The sequence below is a fragment of the Amyelois transitella genome, chromosome 6 (assembly GCF_032362555.1).
Source record: "Amyelois transitella isolate CPQ chromosome 6, ilAmyTran1.1, whole genome shotgun sequence".
NCBI lineage: Eukaryota > Metazoa > Arthropoda > Insecta > Lepidoptera > Pyralidae > Amyelois > Amyelois transitella.
The window spans coordinates 991,801-1,012,454 of NC_083509.1; the positions used below are offsets into that span (position 1 = coordinate 991,801).

The 20,654-nt window shown below is 36.6% G+C and overlaps 1 protein-coding gene across 1 annotated transcript; it reads left to right on the forward strand.

The window, feature by feature from the left end:
- The first annotated feature begins 1,869 nt into the window (after positions 1–1,869).
- On the forward strand, positions 1,870–19,571 carry LOC106139444 (zinc finger matrin-type protein CG9776). The gene is made up of 14 exons (XM_060944668.1): positions 1,870–2,367; positions 2,582–2,777; positions 4,399–4,592; positions 4,881–5,014; positions 6,243–6,371; positions 7,407–7,510; positions 8,388–8,506; positions 9,568–9,862; positions 10,677–10,797; positions 11,565–11,636; positions 12,623–12,732; positions 15,871–16,010; positions 16,372–16,523; positions 18,095–19,571. Exons 1-14 carry the CDS (start codon positions 2,029–2,031, stop codon positions 18,561–18,563), a joined length of 2,574 nt encoding a protein of 857 aa, XP_060800651.1. The 5' UTR covers positions 1,870–2,028; the 3' UTR covers positions 18,564–19,571.
- The last annotated feature ends 1,083 nt before the right edge of the window (positions 19,572–20,654 follow it).

Sequence of the window (20,654 nt, forward strand, 5' to 3'; positions counted from 1 at the left end):
AGACGAAATTTGTCCGCATCCATTTTCACCTAAATTCTTAACGTTAATGAGATTTACTTTTTATTATCAGGTCAACCTAATAGCCTCACATGTACGTATAACTTCGTAAGAATTTTCTTTCAACTCCTAACCGTTGAGGAGTTGTACCTTCCATCATCAGCTCATTCACATGGGATGATGACTATCAGACGCAAATACTTAAACAGATCTATGAAATTGTCAAAAACGTAATTGCCTGTAAAACACATGTAATCGATAAACTCCGAAACTACTGAATCGATTTCAAACATTCACCATTAGAAAGCTACATCATCCCTGAGTAACACAGGCTATATTTAATTCCAGTTGTAACAAGATTTCAGCCTGTGGAAGAAAAAGCCCTGTCGAGATCATTAAAAAACGCTATATATAACCGAATTACACGTGGGCGAAGCCGCGGGCGAAAAGCTAGTAATTATATAATTAAACTATACTTATTATAAAACTACCTAATTTAAATAAATTAGTTTATAAATGATATAGCCATTAAAGGCGCACGTAACGTTCCTCTATTTTATCTCGGAAGTTTCGAATCCACGAATCGAGGTACCTATTTCTCGATATTTTTCAGCACACAAGATGAAGCGCACATCTTTTTTTTTCTTTTATTTATTTTATTTGTTATCACTCTAAGTTTGTTTATCACTTGTGTAAAGCAGCTTCCTGGTTTGTGTGCTATTTGATGCATATTCAAGCCAGGTTGCTAGTGTGTTACGTAATGGAGCGCACATCTTAGGTGCACTTCAGAATTTCAGATAGCTATTTGGAATACCTAAAATTTAATTGAATAATTTTTTTGAATAGAAATAGTATAGAAGCATTGAATATGTACTAATATGAAAGATAAATGTGATTATAAAATATAAATATTTTTAACATATTTTAAAACCTACCTACGTAAGTGTAAAGTACTTAGGTAGGTATATTAAATAATTAGGATTCTACTAGGCGATGGGCTAGCAACCTGTCACTATTTCAATCTCAATTCTATTAAGGCAAACAGCTGAAAGTGGCCTATCTGTCTTTTCAAGACTGTTGGTTCTGTCTACCTCGCAAGGGATAAAGACGTGTATATACGTGTGTATTTAAAATAAAACTGAAAAAACAAAATAAAGGAATTGACCATTCCTAATCAGAAGATATTTTGCTGACAATCTGGTAGGTACTTTATTTGATGCTGATAATGCACAAATTAATTATTATAGATTATCGATATCATTTTTACGTTTCATGCTCTTTTCTATTTTTAACATGCGCTTACTGCGCTTCGAGGAATAAAAAAGGTGCGCTATAGCGTTGCCGAAATATTTGCTATCGACACTTGACGTCGAAAATCATCTACCCTATGGATAATATCGATAGTTCATTTTGGTACAACAATATTGATAAATTGCAATACTATCGATAGTATTGATTGTCAATTTTGGAACTACTATTGATTTTATCGACAGAATCGATATGTTTGCATTATTGTGGGCTATAATTCTATAGTATTGATTCAAGAAGAAATAAAGGGGAAGGAGAGAACGGAGTGGAAGGCGGGGAATGAGGTGATGGAGGGGAAAGAGACATGCCTTATTAATAATAATATTATAAATAATGGGGTACCGCAATCTGAGTTTTTTAATTATATTACTTCCTAAAATAAAAATAAGTTGACAAGAATGACGGCAGGGTTTTAGGACTTTAGATGTAGAACATTAAAATGTATGGATTTGACAGCTATCATTGTAATCAAGATTAATATGAAAAACTGATATCGACATTGTATCGATAATTATTTGTCAAATTGTCACAGTTGGCATTATAATAGGTACAACACTACAAACGTCAAAATTACCTTTGTTGCATGGCGTCTTGTCTCACAATACTTATTATTGTGTCTCAGATTGGCGTCCGTCTCAAAGTGTACTTGTTACAAGTCCAACCCTGGCGGTCTGGCTTTGTTTCTTGATAACTTTGAAAGGATTTAATTGAGGTGAACGCAGCATGTCTCGTGACCCGCGTGATCCTCGCAATAAATACTTGTCTAGCCGAGAGCGTGACCGGGTCCGTGATCATAGGGACCGCCCTCCTATTTGGGGTCGCTCGGATTATCACCGCGGCCGGCCTCCGCCACCCAGGAAGCGGACTAGAAGCCGGAGTCCTCCGACCAGGGAGCTAGAAAAGCGCAGAAGCCGGTCGCCCAGAAAATCTGACAAAGACCTCGATGAAAATATATTGAGTGAAATTTCAAAGTTGCCGGAGCCTAGTGAATTGTGGGACAACCAGAATCAGTTTGGAGATGGATTCGGTGCCCCTCCAGCACCTGGAAACTTCCCACGAGAGGTATGTTAACTAGAAAACTTTATAATTGTGACACATATTTTCATAACCTATAATCATGTTCTTTTTGTGTTCTGTAAGAATCTCTGTTTTTACATAGTTAATTTGTTGTTCTGTGTCATATTTATTGCCCAGAAATCAATAGTGTTCATGAGATTAATTTGTTCCATCACTTATCTTCCTATCTGTAGAAATTAAAATCAACATTGTTTATCAGGGCGTACAACCAAATCCGTTCAATCCCAACTACCAGCCATCGTACTCTGGGATCTACGATGACTTCCCACCTGTTGCATCACTGCCTCAAACATCGCACCCTGGAGATATGGCATCATGGAATCAGATGTCTTTGCCACCCGCCCCTGGACCTCCAGTTTTTGTCCCTAATGTTGAAGACCAAATTAAGAAAGAAGGTATGTGGTCATGGTCATATAAACTGTATTAAAGATTGCAGATTTTTAAGTACTGCCATCAACTTGTATGATAAATCTGGGTATTTTTTTTTTGAAAACAACGTAATTTGCCCCTTGTTTGAGGCCCTCTAAGTATGAAAATTTATTAAGTGCAAATAATTATACAGGTATTTAAAATTTATTATATGGTTATTAAAAAACTTCTTATTTGCAGTCCTTGAGTGATTTGCTTGCAGGAGTTCTTTTAACTGTAAAAGCTGCTTCAACACAATACAATTGTACTGCCAGTCAGAGATTGACAAAGAAATAGGTTGGTCAGCCCGTGTAGCATGGCATGCACAACGCCATTTTAATTGTGCGTTAAACTATCACCATTTCGCTATTTACGGACATAATTATGGCGTGAAACAGGACAGCGTTAGCTTGTGGTGACAAAATCTTCATTGTGCGTGTCATGCTCCCGGAGCTGGACGACTTATGATTGCAGTCCTATTAAATCAGCTGGTTCACGCTAGGCAGTCAATTTTATTTTCCTTATTCTAGTGACTTAAATGCTTTTTAAAACCGCTGTATTTCTTTCAATTTAATTTTTAAAAACAAGCCAACATTTTGTTTTTTAGATGGCATTTTTGCTTGATAGGTGCAAGTCGATCAGATCAATCAGATTTTTTCAGTTTCCTTTGGTAGCCTATATTAAAGATAACTGATAATTGGATATCTCCTTTTCTGTGTGTGGATTGAAAGTAAAAAAAAAATCTGATTCTCTGATTGGTAGTAATATTGTATTTGGGAGCTCTGGCTTATGGCAATTTGTCTGTTATTGTGAAAAGTAAAGCCATACTCATATTTTCATGTTCATGAAAGAATATAGTATGGCTTTATATAAGAAATTCAAAAAGAAATTCTAAGAAAACAACAACACATCGCAAGGAACTCCGATGCAACATTATGTGCTGTGTGGCATCGACTTCACCGTGGTCTGAACTCTCTCATAGGCATCCAAACATTACAACTCCCAACGTACGCAGACGCAATGCAGCAATTCTGCTAGTTTTAAGTGTGTGCCAACCTTCGTTTATGTCTTGTTAGGTCACAAAACCAGAGGAGAAAAAGTGAAGAACAGTATTTATAACTAATTTAATTTCCTACCTATTAGATTATGATTGTTGACTTAATTAATGAGCAGGATCATTAAAATTAACGATAGAGAATGTCAACTGTCAAGTATGTATAAAGCCAGCCTTGTAACATCAACTTTAGACAGGTATTTAATTTGATTTTCCCAAATTTTATTTCAGGTGCTCTGATGTAACGTTTTTCCTAGCCTACATAGTATTTTGCCATAATGAAGAAATATATTAAATCGTAGAGAAGAAATTGAAGTGTTTATTATATATAATAAAATGAATACTGATAATTCGCCTTAAAGTGCATTATTAATGTTATAACTTAGCCTGACCGCTGTGAATATAGTTTTATTTGCTAGTGGTATGAGTGTAAAATCACATACATCTTTTTTACTATTTTGCATGATAAACCCTTACATTTGTACATAAAAAACAATGTAATATTACACTCAGTACCTCAAAATTCATAGTTAATGCGAAATTTCTCCTCACAGCTGCTATAGAATCAGAAATGCGTCACCAGAAAGCAGCTCTGTCCAAACAGCGCGAAGATTATATAAAGAAGGCGGGCATTTTGAAAAAGGAGTTGGACACATTGAAAGACCAACGGAACGAACTGCGCGGAGACGCAAAGAGGTCCCCGAGTCCCGACACCAAGAGGTTCCTGAAGGAAAATACTAAGTTACAGGTTTGCTCCACAATTCACAATGAAGTATTAAATTAATTATATTTTTCTCATCTATTTTGATTTTCATTTGACTTTTTGAACAACAATCGTAGCTTCTGCAGCGTCAAATTCTTAGTTGTCTCTTTTATTCGCTAATGTTATGTTTAAATGCTTGCATTTACAACTAAGAGCTTGGCACACCGGAAATGGTGATCATTGGGCCGTAATGGTTTCTTATATAACTTGTCCCAATGAACATCATTTTCAAAATCGACGAATTGGTGATGTTTTGAATGAATTTTCCTGTAGTTGGAGATCCAGAACAAGTTGAAGACGATCAACAACGTGGTGGATATGTTGAACGGGATCATCGGGGAAGAGGCGCACGCGCACGAGGTGCATGATTCTGACGATTCGGACCACGGATCAAAGCGAAAGTCCAGGTTCGTATTGTTGCTTTACCATGAAATATTATTGGTCAACTGGAAGATTTAAACTTAGAATTCTTAATTTAAATGATTTTGCATGCCAGTGAGAAACGAAATGTTCTAGATTTAAATTAAATCTTCTAGTTTACTGTCCATTGATTATAATTAAATAGAATAGGTGAGTATGTATGTAAATATAAATATATAAGTTTGTTACGTAACTTTTATCCAAAAACAGGAATGCACGAGTGGCTTAATGCGACCACTTATGAAAGCTTTGCTTACCTAAAACTTCAGTGATTTGACGAATCGACAAGTCGACCTCCATACAGACCTGCTGAGAAGATGTCACAAGCATAAAATGCTACATTAAACTATTAAAAAGGCCGATTAAGTTCTGTTGAAAATAATTTGTAAGCTTTTTAAACTGTTGCTGTTTGAATATTATTGTAAAACTTTTTGTAAGTTTAAATTTAAGTACCTATAACTATTTATAAGTCTTCTAGTTATATAGTTTGAATTTTACCTGTTAACATACGAAGGATTGTATTTTTTAAATTAAACTAAGGTTGTAAGTACCTTGTTTAATTATATTGATTTGTTTATTGTTATTAAATGTGTTTTTCTTGTAAACGTATTTTATTAGCCCTACGAAAGAATTATCTAAGTGAAGAATAATAAGATGTTCTTTTTGTGCTTCTGCTTTCTTCGTTGTACAACCCAATTATGTTTGCTTCCTTGGTGCTCTGATGAATGATTTTTTTTTAGCTATCACGTTATTGTATTTTCTACCAAAAACCAAATGGTATGCCTTATAATAATTATCGCAAATACTGCTTTTGCGTGACATGGTAAAATTATTTGCGCATTCATAGAAATTCAACCAAAGCGAAGATTTAAATATTATTTTGGAATCAAATGAGTTTAAAGAAAATATTAAGGCCATCAAAATTGAAGAAAGAAAAAAAAAGGAATTGGATGAGCAGTGTGAAGAATTATTAATTTATTTTAGGGATCGAAAATCAAACTTAAAAACGCTTTTATTTCGCTCTGAGCAGATCGGTCGTGGTTTAAAATAACTATTTGAATTTGGAATGTGCATTTTTCGGGTAATCTTTGATAACCGAAATACGGTTATGAATTTCGTTATTTTAGTCCTATAATTTTAATATAAGATTTTTTTTTATATAACCATTTTTTTATTATTAAATAAACATAAATTTATTCAAATCTCTGTTTGCAGATCGCCTTCGAATCACAAGTTCAACTACGTTTACTATGATCCCGAAATGCATTGGTGTCGGGTTTGCAACGAATTCCCGCCAACAGCTAAGGATTACTTGAACCATCTGCATTCACCAGCACATCATAAGTAAGTAATTTTTTTTCTTACTGGCCACTTGGACCAAATTAAAAATAAATAAATGATAACATCTGCCCTAACCAATGCATCTAGTTCGTATTTAGGAAATTTCAGTTCAACGTTCAGCTATTTGGCTTAATGATAGAATTGCGATTCAAATAGTGACACGTTGCTAGCCCATCGCCTAAAAAAGAATCCCAAGTCTGTAAGCTTATCCCTTAGTCGCCTTTTACGACATCCATGGGAAAGAGATGGAGTGGTCCTATTCTTTTTTGTATTGGTGCCGGTAATCACACGGCAATTTAAATATTTACAAATTATGCTCAATCGCTACTTTCACCAAACAAAAATCATAGTTTTTAAGGGGTTAGTGCGAGATTTACTCGATCAAACTCGTGCAAGTAAACGCGAATTTGTATGTGATTTGATCGGCGCCACCTAGTGGTAACACGATGGCACTAATGCAATTACATACAAATTCGTGATGTCTTGCTCGATGCGTTTGTTCGAATAAAAGGTATCTGCTTGGCAGCTTACTTGGCACATCTACAGAGTAGTAGAAGAAGAGCAAGTAAGAAATAGTTATCTAAGCGGTCCTAGTTCACTGTTCAAAGTGTATTATACTCTGCCAGATGGATTCTGAATTCACTACGAATTATTATTTCATTTTACCTAAATTTTTTTTACTTGTAAATTGATCAAAAGTAAGAAATAAATAGGCGGACATAATATACGTGTTCTACTACAACGCACGGCTTACAATTTCATTCTACCCTCATATTTTAACCGCCTTCAAAATAAAAAAAGATGATTCTCAGTTTAACCTGTATGTATGTTTGTTTGTATGTATGTATTTATATTTGATCGCAATAATCTCGCGTTTCGCTGAACCAATAATTGATGCGGTTTTCAGGAAAGCGTTTCTTACACTTTGGAGAAATTATCCAAAATTTAACCGAGTTCAAAAAAGGAGGATATCAATCGGAGACGGTTCTCTTTGTACAAAAGTTTGGTTAATTAATTATTCGATCGATTGTTCGTCAGAATGGCGGCGGCGCACATGGAAGCCCCGTGGCACTCCGTGACGGGCGTCAACGAAGGCTTCCCCAGTCTGCCCAGCGCGCCCACCAAGAGGACACCCATACGAGGTCAGTCAAAAATTCAAAATTTTTATTCATTACTATAGGATACTATATATCGCTTAATAATTGTCAAAACGTATGGTTTAACAACATTGGTTGACGTCAAATAAATTACTTAAAAACTAAGTTTACTGCCGCTTCCAAGGCGTCAGTGCAGAAGAAGCGGTAACAAACTGCACTGCAGCATTTTCTTCTCTTCTAGTACACCTACATTCTCCTGCCGGCGGTAGGCCCAGGCCTTGCCTTCCAGAGAGGTGAGGATGTAATCAGTTATATCCTCACCTCTTGAGAGGAGCCCGGGGTGCGCCTATGATTAGTATCCTAGGTAAATATTGGTTTTTACACGAACCGATTTCCGCCTCCTTTGTATTAAATCATGGTAAAAGCAGAATAAGATGAGGATGTCTTTTCCCTTTGTCGCCTTTAAAATATAAGGGAGGGACATTAAAAAAAGGCGAGGACCAATAGCGGTTAGCGCCATCTATTGGCTAAAAGTGTAAATACTTTGATTGGACCTTCGGGAAATCCCCTTATTAACCAACTGATCAATTTCATAGGTACCACGCCTCTTTCCCGGAGGGGTAGGCAGAACCTACCTTCATCTTTCCACTTGCCACGATCCTTGCATATTTCCTTCGCTTCATCATCACATTCATAACTCTCCTTCATGCAACCTTTTAAATTAAGTAAAAACAATGAATAATTGAACGAATACTTTTATTTTAAAGATATACGCACTTTACAAAAGGGAACGCACACAATTATATAAAGAGCAGTATCCTCAGTGTTACCAGCATACAAATATTTAAAAAAAAAACACACGCCTATCACATTGTTACCAACACAACTTCGTGGGTTTTATTTCTATGGTTATAATACCCAGGTCTCCAATTCTTCGTGCCGTCGACAGCGTGGTACTGCAAACTATGCGACCAATTCATCGGAGACTTGCACTGCGCCTCAGCACATTTGAAGTCTATAGTGCACTCTAAGAATTACCAGGTAATGTTCATTTGATTGGTATACGTTAATTTTCCATATATAAACTCCTTATTATCTCCATCCAACAACAGAGTCGGTGGTCGAATTGGTAAGGTGCCCGGTTAAAATGCGTGACGCGCATAAAGGCACGGGTTCGAATCCCACATCGGCCATGTACCAATGATTTGTTTTTGAAGTTATGTACATTAGTTTGAATACTAATCGATGCCGTGGGGTCCCGGCACCAATAAAAAAAAGAATAGGACCACTCCATCTCTTTCCTATGGATGTCGTAAAAGGCGACTAAGGGATAGGCTTGGGATTCTTTTTTAGGCGACAGGCTAGCAACCTGTCACTATTTGAATCTCAATTCTATCATTAAGCCAAATAGCTGAACGTGGCCTTTCAGTCTTTTCAAGAATGTTGGCTCTGTCTACCCCGTAAGGGATATAGACGTGATGATATGTATGTATGTATGTACTAACCGATGCGTTTTACGGTGAGGGAAAAACATTGTGTGGAAACCTGCACTTTTAGGCAACTGGATGTGTAACCGTGATCGATCCAATACGGGTTAGGTTTACCTGCAAAGGTTGCAGAGATCGGTATAAAGGCGCTTCGTGTAAAAACCTGACTCACCAAATCCAGGATCCATGGTCAAAGGCATACCCTCCTATACGAATAAGTCTCGTTACGGTGCAGTTTAACAGATTCATTGCGGATGACGCCAATGAGCGTCATTACAAGAAATCAATGACGCTCATTGGCGTCATCCGCAATGAATCGGTTATTTAAATGAAAAATTTCAATTTAATTATTTATGCTCTATTTGTAGCATTTATAGATATAAAATTTCTTCTCTTTCAAACATTTCAATATGGAACAGAATCCGTCCAAAACTTTCCGAGATTAGCGCATACAAACACACAGAGAAAAAGCCGGACTATACCTAATATATAGCGATCATCCATTGTTTAGTGGGTCAAAAGTTATTGGGAGGTAACGGGAGTGACTAACTTTAGGTTAAACGAGGTAGTAAGTTTACTTCCGGTTTACTCAAATTTTTTTAACTCTTTCTCCAGAACTTCGTGGAACAAAACCCTCACTGGGAAACCGACTGGGTTTCCGACAGGCAGAAGGCCTTCGAAAAATCCAGGGCCCATAAGAAAGACACGGAGAAACCCCAGCAATACACAGCTCACACGATCACATTCAGCAAGGACGGCTTCCACACCAAGAGTAAGGACCTCCCGTCTGAGGATGACAGGAAGAGGAAGAAGGATAAGAAGAAGAAGATGAAGAAGAAGGCGAGCAGCAGCAGCTCGTCCAGCGAGTCGAGCAGTTCAGAAAGTGATAGTAAAAAAAAGAAATCTAAAGGTAAATAATTATAATGATCTTCATTTGATTCACAGATTACCACAAATAGATTGAGCATCTTTCAATACTGTGTGCCGTGTGGTTGCCGGCACCAATTGACATACATACATATGGTCACGTCTATATCCCTTGTGGGGTAGACAGAGCCAACAGTTTTGAAAAGACTGAATAGCCACGTTCAGCTATTTGGCTTAATGATAGAATTGAGGTTCAAATAGCCTTAAAAAGAATCCCAAGTTTGTAAGCCTAGCCCTTAGTCCCCAATTGACAAAAAGATGGAATTCGTTAAAGGCGACTGAGGGATAGGCTTATACTATAAGCTTGGGGTTCTTCTTTCAGGCGATGGGCTAGCAACTAGTCACTATTTGAATCTTGATTCCATCATTATTAATGATGGAATCAAGATTCAAATAGTTTCATTCATATCACGTTATGCTGCATGGCTTAAATTAAGCCATGCAGCTGAACGTGATATTTTCATCTTTGCGAGACTGCCCTGTCTATCCAGGGAGGGGCAAAGACGTGATCATATGTATGTATGTATATATAAGATTGATATTATATTAGATTATAGGTATTGTTTAAAACTGCACCAAGCAGCTTTTTTGCAACTTCTGCGCGATCCCTATAAAGGCTAGGTTGTCAGTAAAAGACATCTAAAAATAACGTAATTTGTAACAAAATGTTGATGTTGAGGTTGACTGGAAGAGATCCCTTCACGGGATAAGTCCGCGATTGCAAATAATTTATATCTTTTATAACTACGTACCTACTATTTTTTGTGACTGTGTAAAATGTCTGTATATTGTTCTAGCAAAGAAACCCAAAGTGAAAGGGGAGTTGAAAGAGAAGGCGCTGTCAGAGTTCATGTCCGCCATACAGATGGAGATATTGAACGACAACGACCGTAAACTGCTCAACAACATCAAGAGCAGGTCAGTGGACAGTATTAGTTTCAGTATTAATTTTATTACATACATGTAGTCACGTCTATATCACTCGCGGGGTACACAGAGCCAACAGTCCCAAAAAGACTGATAGGCCACGTTCAGCTTTTTGGCTTTATGATAGAATACATACATTGTCATACATACATATGGTCATGTCTGTATCCCTTGCGGGGTAGACAGAGCCAACAGTCTTGAAAAGACTGAATGGCCACATTCAGCTTTTTGGCTTGATGATAGAATTGAGACCTAAATAGTGACAGGTTGCCAGCCCATCGCCTAAAAAAAGAATCCCAAGTTCAAAAGCCTATCCCTTAGTCGCCTTTTACGACATCCATGGGAACGCAAGATGGCTTATAAACTTGGGATTCTTCTTTTAGGCGATGTGCTAGCAACCTGTCACTATTTGAATCTCAGTTCTATCATTACGCTAAACGGCTGAGCCGGCCTCTCAGTCTTTTGAAGTCTGTTGGCTTTTTCAACCCTGTGATTAAATGTATGTATGTATGTATGTTTTATTCACTTTAGTGATTTTCAGTAATATTAAGTGTTGATTCGGATATTCGAACACACCAACCCTATCGCTGTCCCGTTTTACTTCATCATAAAAATGCGAAACAGCGATAGTTTTTCGCGCGATAAAACGCCGTCGCGCGTGCCACGCTACGGGGGCTGTTCTCGGTTATATGTCTATCTCTTTCACCAATACTAGGTTAAATAAGGACGCGTTAAAGTTTTAACATTTTCATTTTTAGAATGAAAAATGAGAAGGAGAAGAAGGAAGAGAAACGTGAACGTTCTGTCTCCGTGTCCACCAGGAAGATTCGGTAAGCTTTTTTTGTTTGTTTGAAAAAAATATTTTCATATTTTTGTGTAGAATAGACCATTTATCGAGGAAGGCTTTAGGCTATATAACATCACGCTGCAACTATTAGGAGCGAAGAAGTAATAGAAAATGTGAAAAAATTGGGGTAAATTATTCACCCTTGAGGGCTTCAATGATGCCCAAAATAACTATTCCACGCGGACGAAGTCGCGGGCACAGCTAGTAATAAATAAAATTAGAATTTTTTTTTTTAGCTATATTGGTAAGGAAGTATGGATGGCGGACTGTTTATCAATGCGGACTCGGATCTGTTTTATTTGTCCCGCATACAGATTGTTTGGTTAATCGCGTTACATATTAAAAGGGGGCATTCGGTATCTCATCTTTATTCTAAATACTTAGAAAATTTCGGGCGTTAAAATTTTACATTTTTATTAAATAAAAATAAAATTGATTTACTCAACGCGGGCGCAGTCTCGCTGGCGTAGTAGTAGCGCGTAGGGTTGAAAAAAGCGGGAAATTTTCCGGTTTTTTTTCAAATTCCCTCGTTTTTATACAAGTTTTTTACGAAAATTTCAAGAATGATAAGAATGAAATATTTCATGTTTTTTATTAATAAAACGGAAAAATATGAAAGAAACGGAAAAATACGATAGGAAAAGTATTGATTTCCTTACAATATGCATCATTGTTTTAAAAATTGGTAATTATACATAGAATATATATAGTTTTCCAATCGTTTTTTCTTATTTTTCGAAACAAACGACGAAAATCTCAATAAAACCGTTTTTTCGCCAAGGTTTTATTCTGATATATTTCAATGTAACAAACCAATGAAACGGTAAAAAACGTTTCTTTCACCGAAAAAAACAATTTGTTTCTTTCGGAATTTTCAACGCTAGTAGCGCGTAGCGAGCGCACATTCCGAGATTTAGTGTTTATTTGTCCCCTATATATATATTTATTTATTTATGTTCTCCCCCCCAGCTCGCCCGCGCGCCGCTCCCGCTCGCCGCGCGCGCGCCGCTCGCCGCGCCGCCGCGACGCGTCGCCCGCGCGGGACAAGAAGCCCGAGATCAAGAAGATGCCCTTCATAGGTATGTGTTTATTTTTTAACCGCCTTTTTAAAAAAGTTGGTTCTCTAATTGACCTGTACGTATGATTGTCCGCGATTATCTCGCGTTTCGCTGAACTGTGTTGGTGCGATTTTCATGAGTGTTTGTTACACTTAGGAGCACTGAGGAGAAATTCAGAAATTAAATTATTTAAAAAAAGGAGGATGTTGATGCGGAGGCGGTTTGCTTTTTACAAAAATTATTGATCATAGTGAAATTACAGAATATTAGGTAAAAATAACCAGGCACGCTTAGAAGCTTGAGATTGAAAGATGGCCTTCATACGTGGTCTCATAGCAGGAACGGTGTAAATAAAAGCGGAAGCACAAAAATTATTTGAAAGATAATTTTCAATTCAAATATCGAAGACTCACAATCCCGCTGAAAAAGTAGCCAAACTAAGCAAATTCGTCCTTTTGTTTAACATTAAAGGATTGTGTGCTTTAATTTAATACATTCTAAGTGTATAGTATACTTTAAAATAACAGATGAAGGTTCCGATGCTTTATTGTTTAATTTTGCTTTCAATTGTGAATGTTAACATTTCGAGTGTAACTAATTTAATAGAAATAATTTACAACTGTGGCTAAAATATTAAAAAAATATAGGTATTACATTCTACAGTTAAAATTCCAGATTCAAAAATAAACTGAAGATTAAAAATAAGGACATCTGAGATAATTGATACTGGCCATTACAAATTAAAAAATCAGAGGGCGAATGAAAGAAAATTTTGAATTAAGAACGTAAAATAAAACAGTCGCGACAACCAATCTCAAAATATAATATACGACTAGCTTCCCCCCGCGACTCTGTCCGCGCGGATGTCGGTCTTCGCGTGGATGGTTTATTTCTCCAATTTGAGTAACTCTGACAATGAAACAAAACACCACAACAAAAACATCTTATAAATATCTATTGGACGCAATTACGGCTAGGGCTATAATAATTAAGGAGATCCCTCTATTGAGCTACTGCTGTCAACAGCAGTTGTTCGCGTTCTGTAGTAAGTAGTCCGGTTAATCTAGACCAAAAAATAAGAATGAAGCTACATTAATTCCCATCAAACTGAAAATGAGTATAATTGTTTAAAACACAATCAAAAGCATTATTTCAAAATTCCCCATGATTCTGGTTTAAGGAAAAAAAATACCCTAGTTCAAAGGTAAAAAAATGGGTTTTTCATGATTTTCTTCAAAACGGTAAGTTTTATCGGACAATTACCTCAGACATAGATTGTAGATCATAAATAAAAAGGAATCAAAAAAGCTACCGTTTCTGAGATATAACGATGCAAAAAGTTGCAAGCGTCATAATATGCATAAGCACGTCTCGTATATACTCTGTGTAGCAGTAATGCTTTATGTCAGAATGCTCAACACATGAAATACCGTTAGTCTTTAATAATAGTAGACGGCTATGGACACCACGGCCTCTCATGCCCTAGGAGCGCCGGCCGTTTAGGGCGCCATGCCGCCCTAAATAATATAATCCTCCGTGCTCTTGCCACCATCCATGTTCCAGCCGTTCTAGAACCAAACGGTCTGGCTCGAGATGATGCCAAGAGACCGGATGGTATGACTTTGGTACCCTGGAGATTGGGGCGGCCTTTGCAGTGGGATGCTACTTGTGTCGACACACTTGCGCCGTCTCATCTTCAGGTTACTAAGGCCTATCTAAGGCCGGTTCTGCTTCAAATGAGGCAAAAAATCTCAAAAGGCGCAAATATGTAGATATCGGTAATACCTATACTTTTAGGGTAGAAACTCTGGGACCGGGGGGCCTATCTGCCCATCAGCTTTTCCGACAATTGTCGAAAAAGCTGATTGAGGTATCTCTTGACAATGGCTGGAAATTATCTGGCTCAGAGAATCAGCATTGCCATTCAAATTGGCAATGCTGCCAGCCTTCTGGGCACACTCCCGCATGTTGATACTATGCAGAGACTGTAAAATTTATAAATTAAATTTTAGTTTGTAGTCATCTTTTTTCTTTCTTTTTATAAGTAGTTTTAGTTTTAAGTTGATTTAATTGTAATCTCTATTAGGTATTGTCCTAAGATGATTTCCTTTACTTAGGGTTATTCTAATTTTTTTAAAATAATAAATGCGAAAGTTAATCTTGAGTGCCACTGCATAGTGAAAACACGTGTTTATTCTAACCTATTTCAGACTTTTTCAAGTTTAATAATAAAAATGTTAAATAAAAAAAGTCTAATAGTATACACTACCTCAGAGGTGGCGTGGAAACGTGTGCATATTTTTTGCATCGTTATATCTCAGAAACGGTAGCTTTATTGAAAAAAAATATTCATACATTTTTTATAGATAACTTTGATCTACAATCAATATGTCTGAGGTAATTTTCCGATTTGAAAAACTTACTGTTTTGAAGAAAATCGCGAAACAACCACATTTTACCTTTTACCTTGGGTAAATTTTTTTCCTTAAACCGGAATCATGGGGAATTTTGAAATAATGCTTTTGATTGTTTTTTAAACAATGATACTCATTTTCAGCTTGATGGGCATTAATGTAGCTTCGAATGTCTAGATTGACCGGACTAAAATATTTTTTTCATATTAATTAGTAGCGGCCCGCGTGTGCCGCAAACGGTTCAAGCTAAATCCGACTTTCGGCGCTACAGTTACGGCGCTGAATCCACTGCGGGTAACGTAACGTGTGTTCGCGGTTCTACAGAACAACGTCTATTGATAAACTGAAAAATTAAGATTTTTTTTCTTCGTATTTTTCCAGGATAAAAAGTATCCTATTTTATGCCCAGGATAATAAGGTATAATTATACCAAGTTTCATCAAAATCGAACCGTTAGTTTTCACGTGATGCCTGAACATACAGACAGACAGACAAAAAATTTTTTAATCACATATTTGGGTTTGGTATCGATCCAGTAACACCCCCTGCTATTTATTTTTTCAATATTTTCAATGTACAGAATTGACCCTTCTACAGATTTATTATATGTATTGATATTGATAATTTCCTCTCATACTCTTTTTATATTTGATTTATTTATAAGATTAAATATTTTTTATGAAAAATAGTTAAAAATATGATTAACATTTTAGTAATAGAATGTAAACTAAAAATATATTTACAGGTAAAATGCCCGTATACAAGAACTTGGTAAAGAACGCCAAGAATGAAGAGCAAAAGAAAGACGAACAGAAGAAGAAGGACGAAGAAGAAGAAGCGAGCAAAAAGAGAAGAGAGGAGATGGACGCCGAAATACAGAAGAAGGTATAACACTAATGATGTTTTTTATTTTTTTCATCATGATAGAATATGGAAGAAAATGAAATAAGTATCTATGCAGAGATTTATGTGGCAAGTGGGTAGATGTAGCCTTTGCCTATTTCTTTGGGAAAGAGGCTTGATAACTACTGTTGATTTTATGTATGTGTAGAATACATTCTACCCAGTGCATGTTTGAATAATTTAAATTATATTTCTTTATGTAGGTTAAAATCGTTAAACATTGTACATTAAGGCAATTGTAATTGTGATTCAATAAGGTTAACTATCCCTGTAAAGGTTGCAGTTTGTTTGTGAGATTTCGACTTTTGACTTTTTTCACATAAAATTGACCTCTATGTTGTAGGTGGCAGAGTTCAAGGAGAAGATAGCGAAGGCCCAGCGCGGGCGGCAGCAGCAGCTGGAGATGCCGCCGCCCGCGCTGGCGCTGCCCACGGCGCTGGGCGCCGCGCCGCCCGCGCTGCTGCCGCCCGCCGCTGCGCACGCGCCGCCGACGCTGTACGTATTGTTTTTTAGAATAGAATACATTTATTTTCAAAAAATTGGATACAAGGTATCACTTATTGACGTCACAATTAAGTTTTCTTTTCCTCACTTTGACTATGAAACTTTTTCGTGAGGTTAGTTTAAAATTTACACAGTTCTAGTTGGAACGACCATTCGGCGAAGGCGCGAGCCGTATTATGTATCGTCAGTAATCCCCTTAAATAAGGGGGTGAATAACACGCAACTAAAAGTCATTAATAAGATTTTGTTGGGAGTCGAGAAAGTGTGTGCTGTTAGAAAACAAACATAAGAACAGCGCGCTCCGAACATGATTCAGCGACAATGACCGGAAGGTTTGTAGAACCATGGGTGGTCACGTGATAGTGGTTTAATTCTAGACATATAATTATATTTTGTATTGGTCGAGTTATAGCTGTGGGTGTTTTACTTAGCGCTTCCTCGGGACTTTTTGAGACAATATCAAATGTCATTAAATGCGATATTGTAACACTCTGCAACACTCACGCTTGCCCACACACACTTAATAATCAATAATGTGAATTATTGATTATTATTATAATAGTCCATCAAACAACCATTAGTATATGCAAAAATATACCTGTGTGTATAACAAGTGACAAATTTTTACCTATAGATAGGTAAAAATCCTTTAGTCGCAGTATATGATATTCGCAAAACATCATAAGAGCAAGACATTATAATCTCAAAATAGCACATTCTCAAAATATGATATTCTCAAAATATCATAATAGCTAGATATCATATTCGCGAATCATAATGTTCCCAATACATCATATTTGCAAAAAAGCTAATACTCAGGAAATCATATTCAATCAAATATCATATTCGCATTTCACGATATTTTTGATCCAAAAGTAACATCAGCTACAATAAAACCAAGACTGCGTTTAATTGATTCTTGTCCTAAAACGTGGTACTGGCTGGCCATTTATTTTCCTTTATTATTTATGACTAATAATGACAGGAAAAACGTCAACTTTGATTAAACATATTATTTATTGCCTCAGAGGGTAAAATACTTTGCTTTAATTAGTGTTTCTCTGCTTAGGCATAAATATGGAACAATTCAAATGTAATAATAATGAAATACAGTTTTATTTTGTTTTTTGTAATAAGAATAAATAATTTGTTTTGTAATACCTAACAAATAATACTATGTTTCGAAATAATATATCTACCATTTCCAGCACTTCCAGCGGTCACCTCCTCCGCTCTTTTTTGTCTAGCTACATAAATTTTTGTCATATATCGTAATATATCAATTACATATGCCTTACTGTACTTAGAATATAATGTTTTGAGCTTATCATATTTTGCGAGTGTGGTATATTGCGAAAATCATATTTCGTGAATGTGTTTTTACGAGAATCTTATGTCTAGCTATTATGATATTTTGAGAATATCATATTTTGAGAATGTGCTATTTTGAGATTATAATGTCTTGCTCTTATGATGTTTTGCGAATATCATATACTGCGACTAAAGGGTAAAAATTAGCAACTTATGATACAAATATACTAACGTCACGCTTTCATTTTCAGCGCCCCGACGCCACAGCCGAGCCTGCCCAAAGACCTGCAAGAGGCGCTGGACATAATATTCCCTAACGACGGCAAAACGGACCTGACCCAAGTTTCCCAGGACATCCTCGCCGCCATGCCGGCCATTCCCCCGGGATTCCCGCTGGGAATGTCGCCATTCCCATCCCTCCCCCTGATGCAGCCGCAAATACCGGGAATGTTCGGGTTTGAACTCAACCCCCCAATGTTCCCGCCCCGGCCACAATTGTACGACACTCATGTCCCGCTAGTCCCAAGTAAACCTCGCCCGAAACATAATAGAAACAAAAATCATGAGCCGAAAGTGCAGAAGCATACGCCTCAGAAGACTGAGGAGAAGAATGACAAAGCTAAGAACGATGCGGAGGCGAAGAGTGCTAAGATCAAAGAAGAATTAGACGATCTGGCGATGTTAGGAATAGACGCGTCCGATGTCGGGGCGGGAATGTAGTATATGCCTAAAAAGTATATTATAATGGATGTCGTTAAAGGCGACTAAGGGATAGGCTTACAAACTTGGGATTTTTTTTTTTAGGCGATGGGCTAGCAACCTGTCACTATTTGAATCTCAATTCTAACATTAAGTCAACGTGGCCATTCAGTCTTTCCTGTTGGCTCTGTCTACCCCGCAAGGGATATAGACGTGGCCCATATGTATGTATGTATATTATGTATTGACTAAGCGTTAGACGTAATTTGTAAGTCTTGTTTTATTGACTAAGCGGACTTAATTAGATGCTGTGTTATGTTATGTAATGACTAATGTATGTTGTTATTGATCGAAATTAAAAATCGTCGCTTTGAATTATAACAGAATTTTAATGTTTAATAGATCCGAAATAAGAGTACCTATACAGTGTGTAACTAAAAACCTGTCCGAACCGCGAATGTCATGTGAGCTTGTGTAGGTAGGGATTTATCGATTTATTGCCAGATAAGAAGTGTAAAAATACCCATTATGTAAAATTATGTTGAGGGTGGTAAAAAATTAATTGTATGTTATGGACGGTTACTCACATGGCAACACTTATATGTACCTATTCTTTCGCGCTTAATCGGCAATCCCGAAATACCCACGGAAACGGAAGTTAGTTGATGGGTTTTCCGTTTTACGCGGGCGGAGTTGAAGGCGCTGAATATATATATATATATTTTTTCTTGTATTACTTTAAACTATTTTTTTTTATTGCAGCTTAAGTACCGTGTCCTTATCGGATCGGACAGGATTTTTGTTAGATCTTGTATTAAAAGTCATAATATCTTACGAACGGAAATAATGAAATATAAATTTCATATGTAGTGTAAATCTGTCAAAATTTATGGGTAGTAGGTATAGTATTAAAATTACTGTTTTAGGCCGGTTATGTACTGGGTTATTCCACAATTTTTTGTATTGTTGCCAAAACTCTAGCGGGGTTATGTATATTTTTTATAAGGTAATAAATATCTTACACTTCCATTATGAGTTTTTTTTGTGGTTTTTTTTTCGTAGTAATTTTGTCAAAAGGCCTGCTATATTTCAATGGTGTGTAATTTTGTAGAAAATTAATGCTTAATCTAAAGCCTAACACAGTAAAAAGAAAATAAACGAGTTATTGTATTTCAGAAACCAAATATTAACTTTTATACAAAGGCACTAGCTTTGCCCGCGACTTTGTCCGCGTGGAATAGTTATTTTGGGCATAATTGAAGCCCTCAAGTATGAATAATTGTCCCCATTATTTTCACATTTTCCATTATTTCTTCGCTCCTAACAGTTGCAGCGTGATGTTATATAGCCTAAAGCCTTCCTTGATAAATAGTCTATTCAACACAAAAGTATTTTTTTAATTCGAACCAGAAGTTCCTGAGATTAGCGCGTTCAAACAAACTCTTCAGCTTTATAATATTTGCATATATACGAGTAATATAAACATCAGCAACACTTCGTGATCAAATCTATTGGACAACTTACATCATAAATTCACGTAATAAATTCCGTTTTTTCGTCACTGTTTTCATACGAATATTATATCAATCCTTTTCACTTGTTTTTAAACGTTTTCCACTGATAACAGGGCGAGTTTAAATCACTAACTAATAATACCGATAATCAGCTTGTTGCGAATAAAATAATCGGTTATAACCGGTTCTCATATAGCTTCGGCTTATGTTTACAATTAATTTTGTTATCTTGCTTCGTGCACGTGGAGTAGGCTAGGTATTTCTGTATCTATGCTGTGTGATAAGTAAATTGTTGTTGTTTTAATACGAAACAATACAATTTATGAACAAACCAAGAATTTAATGTATTTAAATTATTGGCGTGTGGTTCTCGACACCAATGAAAAAAAGAATAGGACCACTCCATCTTTTCCCCATGGATGTCGTAAAAGGCGACTAAGGGATAGGCTTACAAACTTGGGATTCTTTTTTAGGCGATGGGCTAGCAACCTGTCACTATTTGAATCTCAATTCTATCTTAAAGGCAAATGGCCTTTCAGTCTTTACAAGACTGTTGGCTCTGTCTACCCCGCAAGGGATATAGACGTGATTATATGTA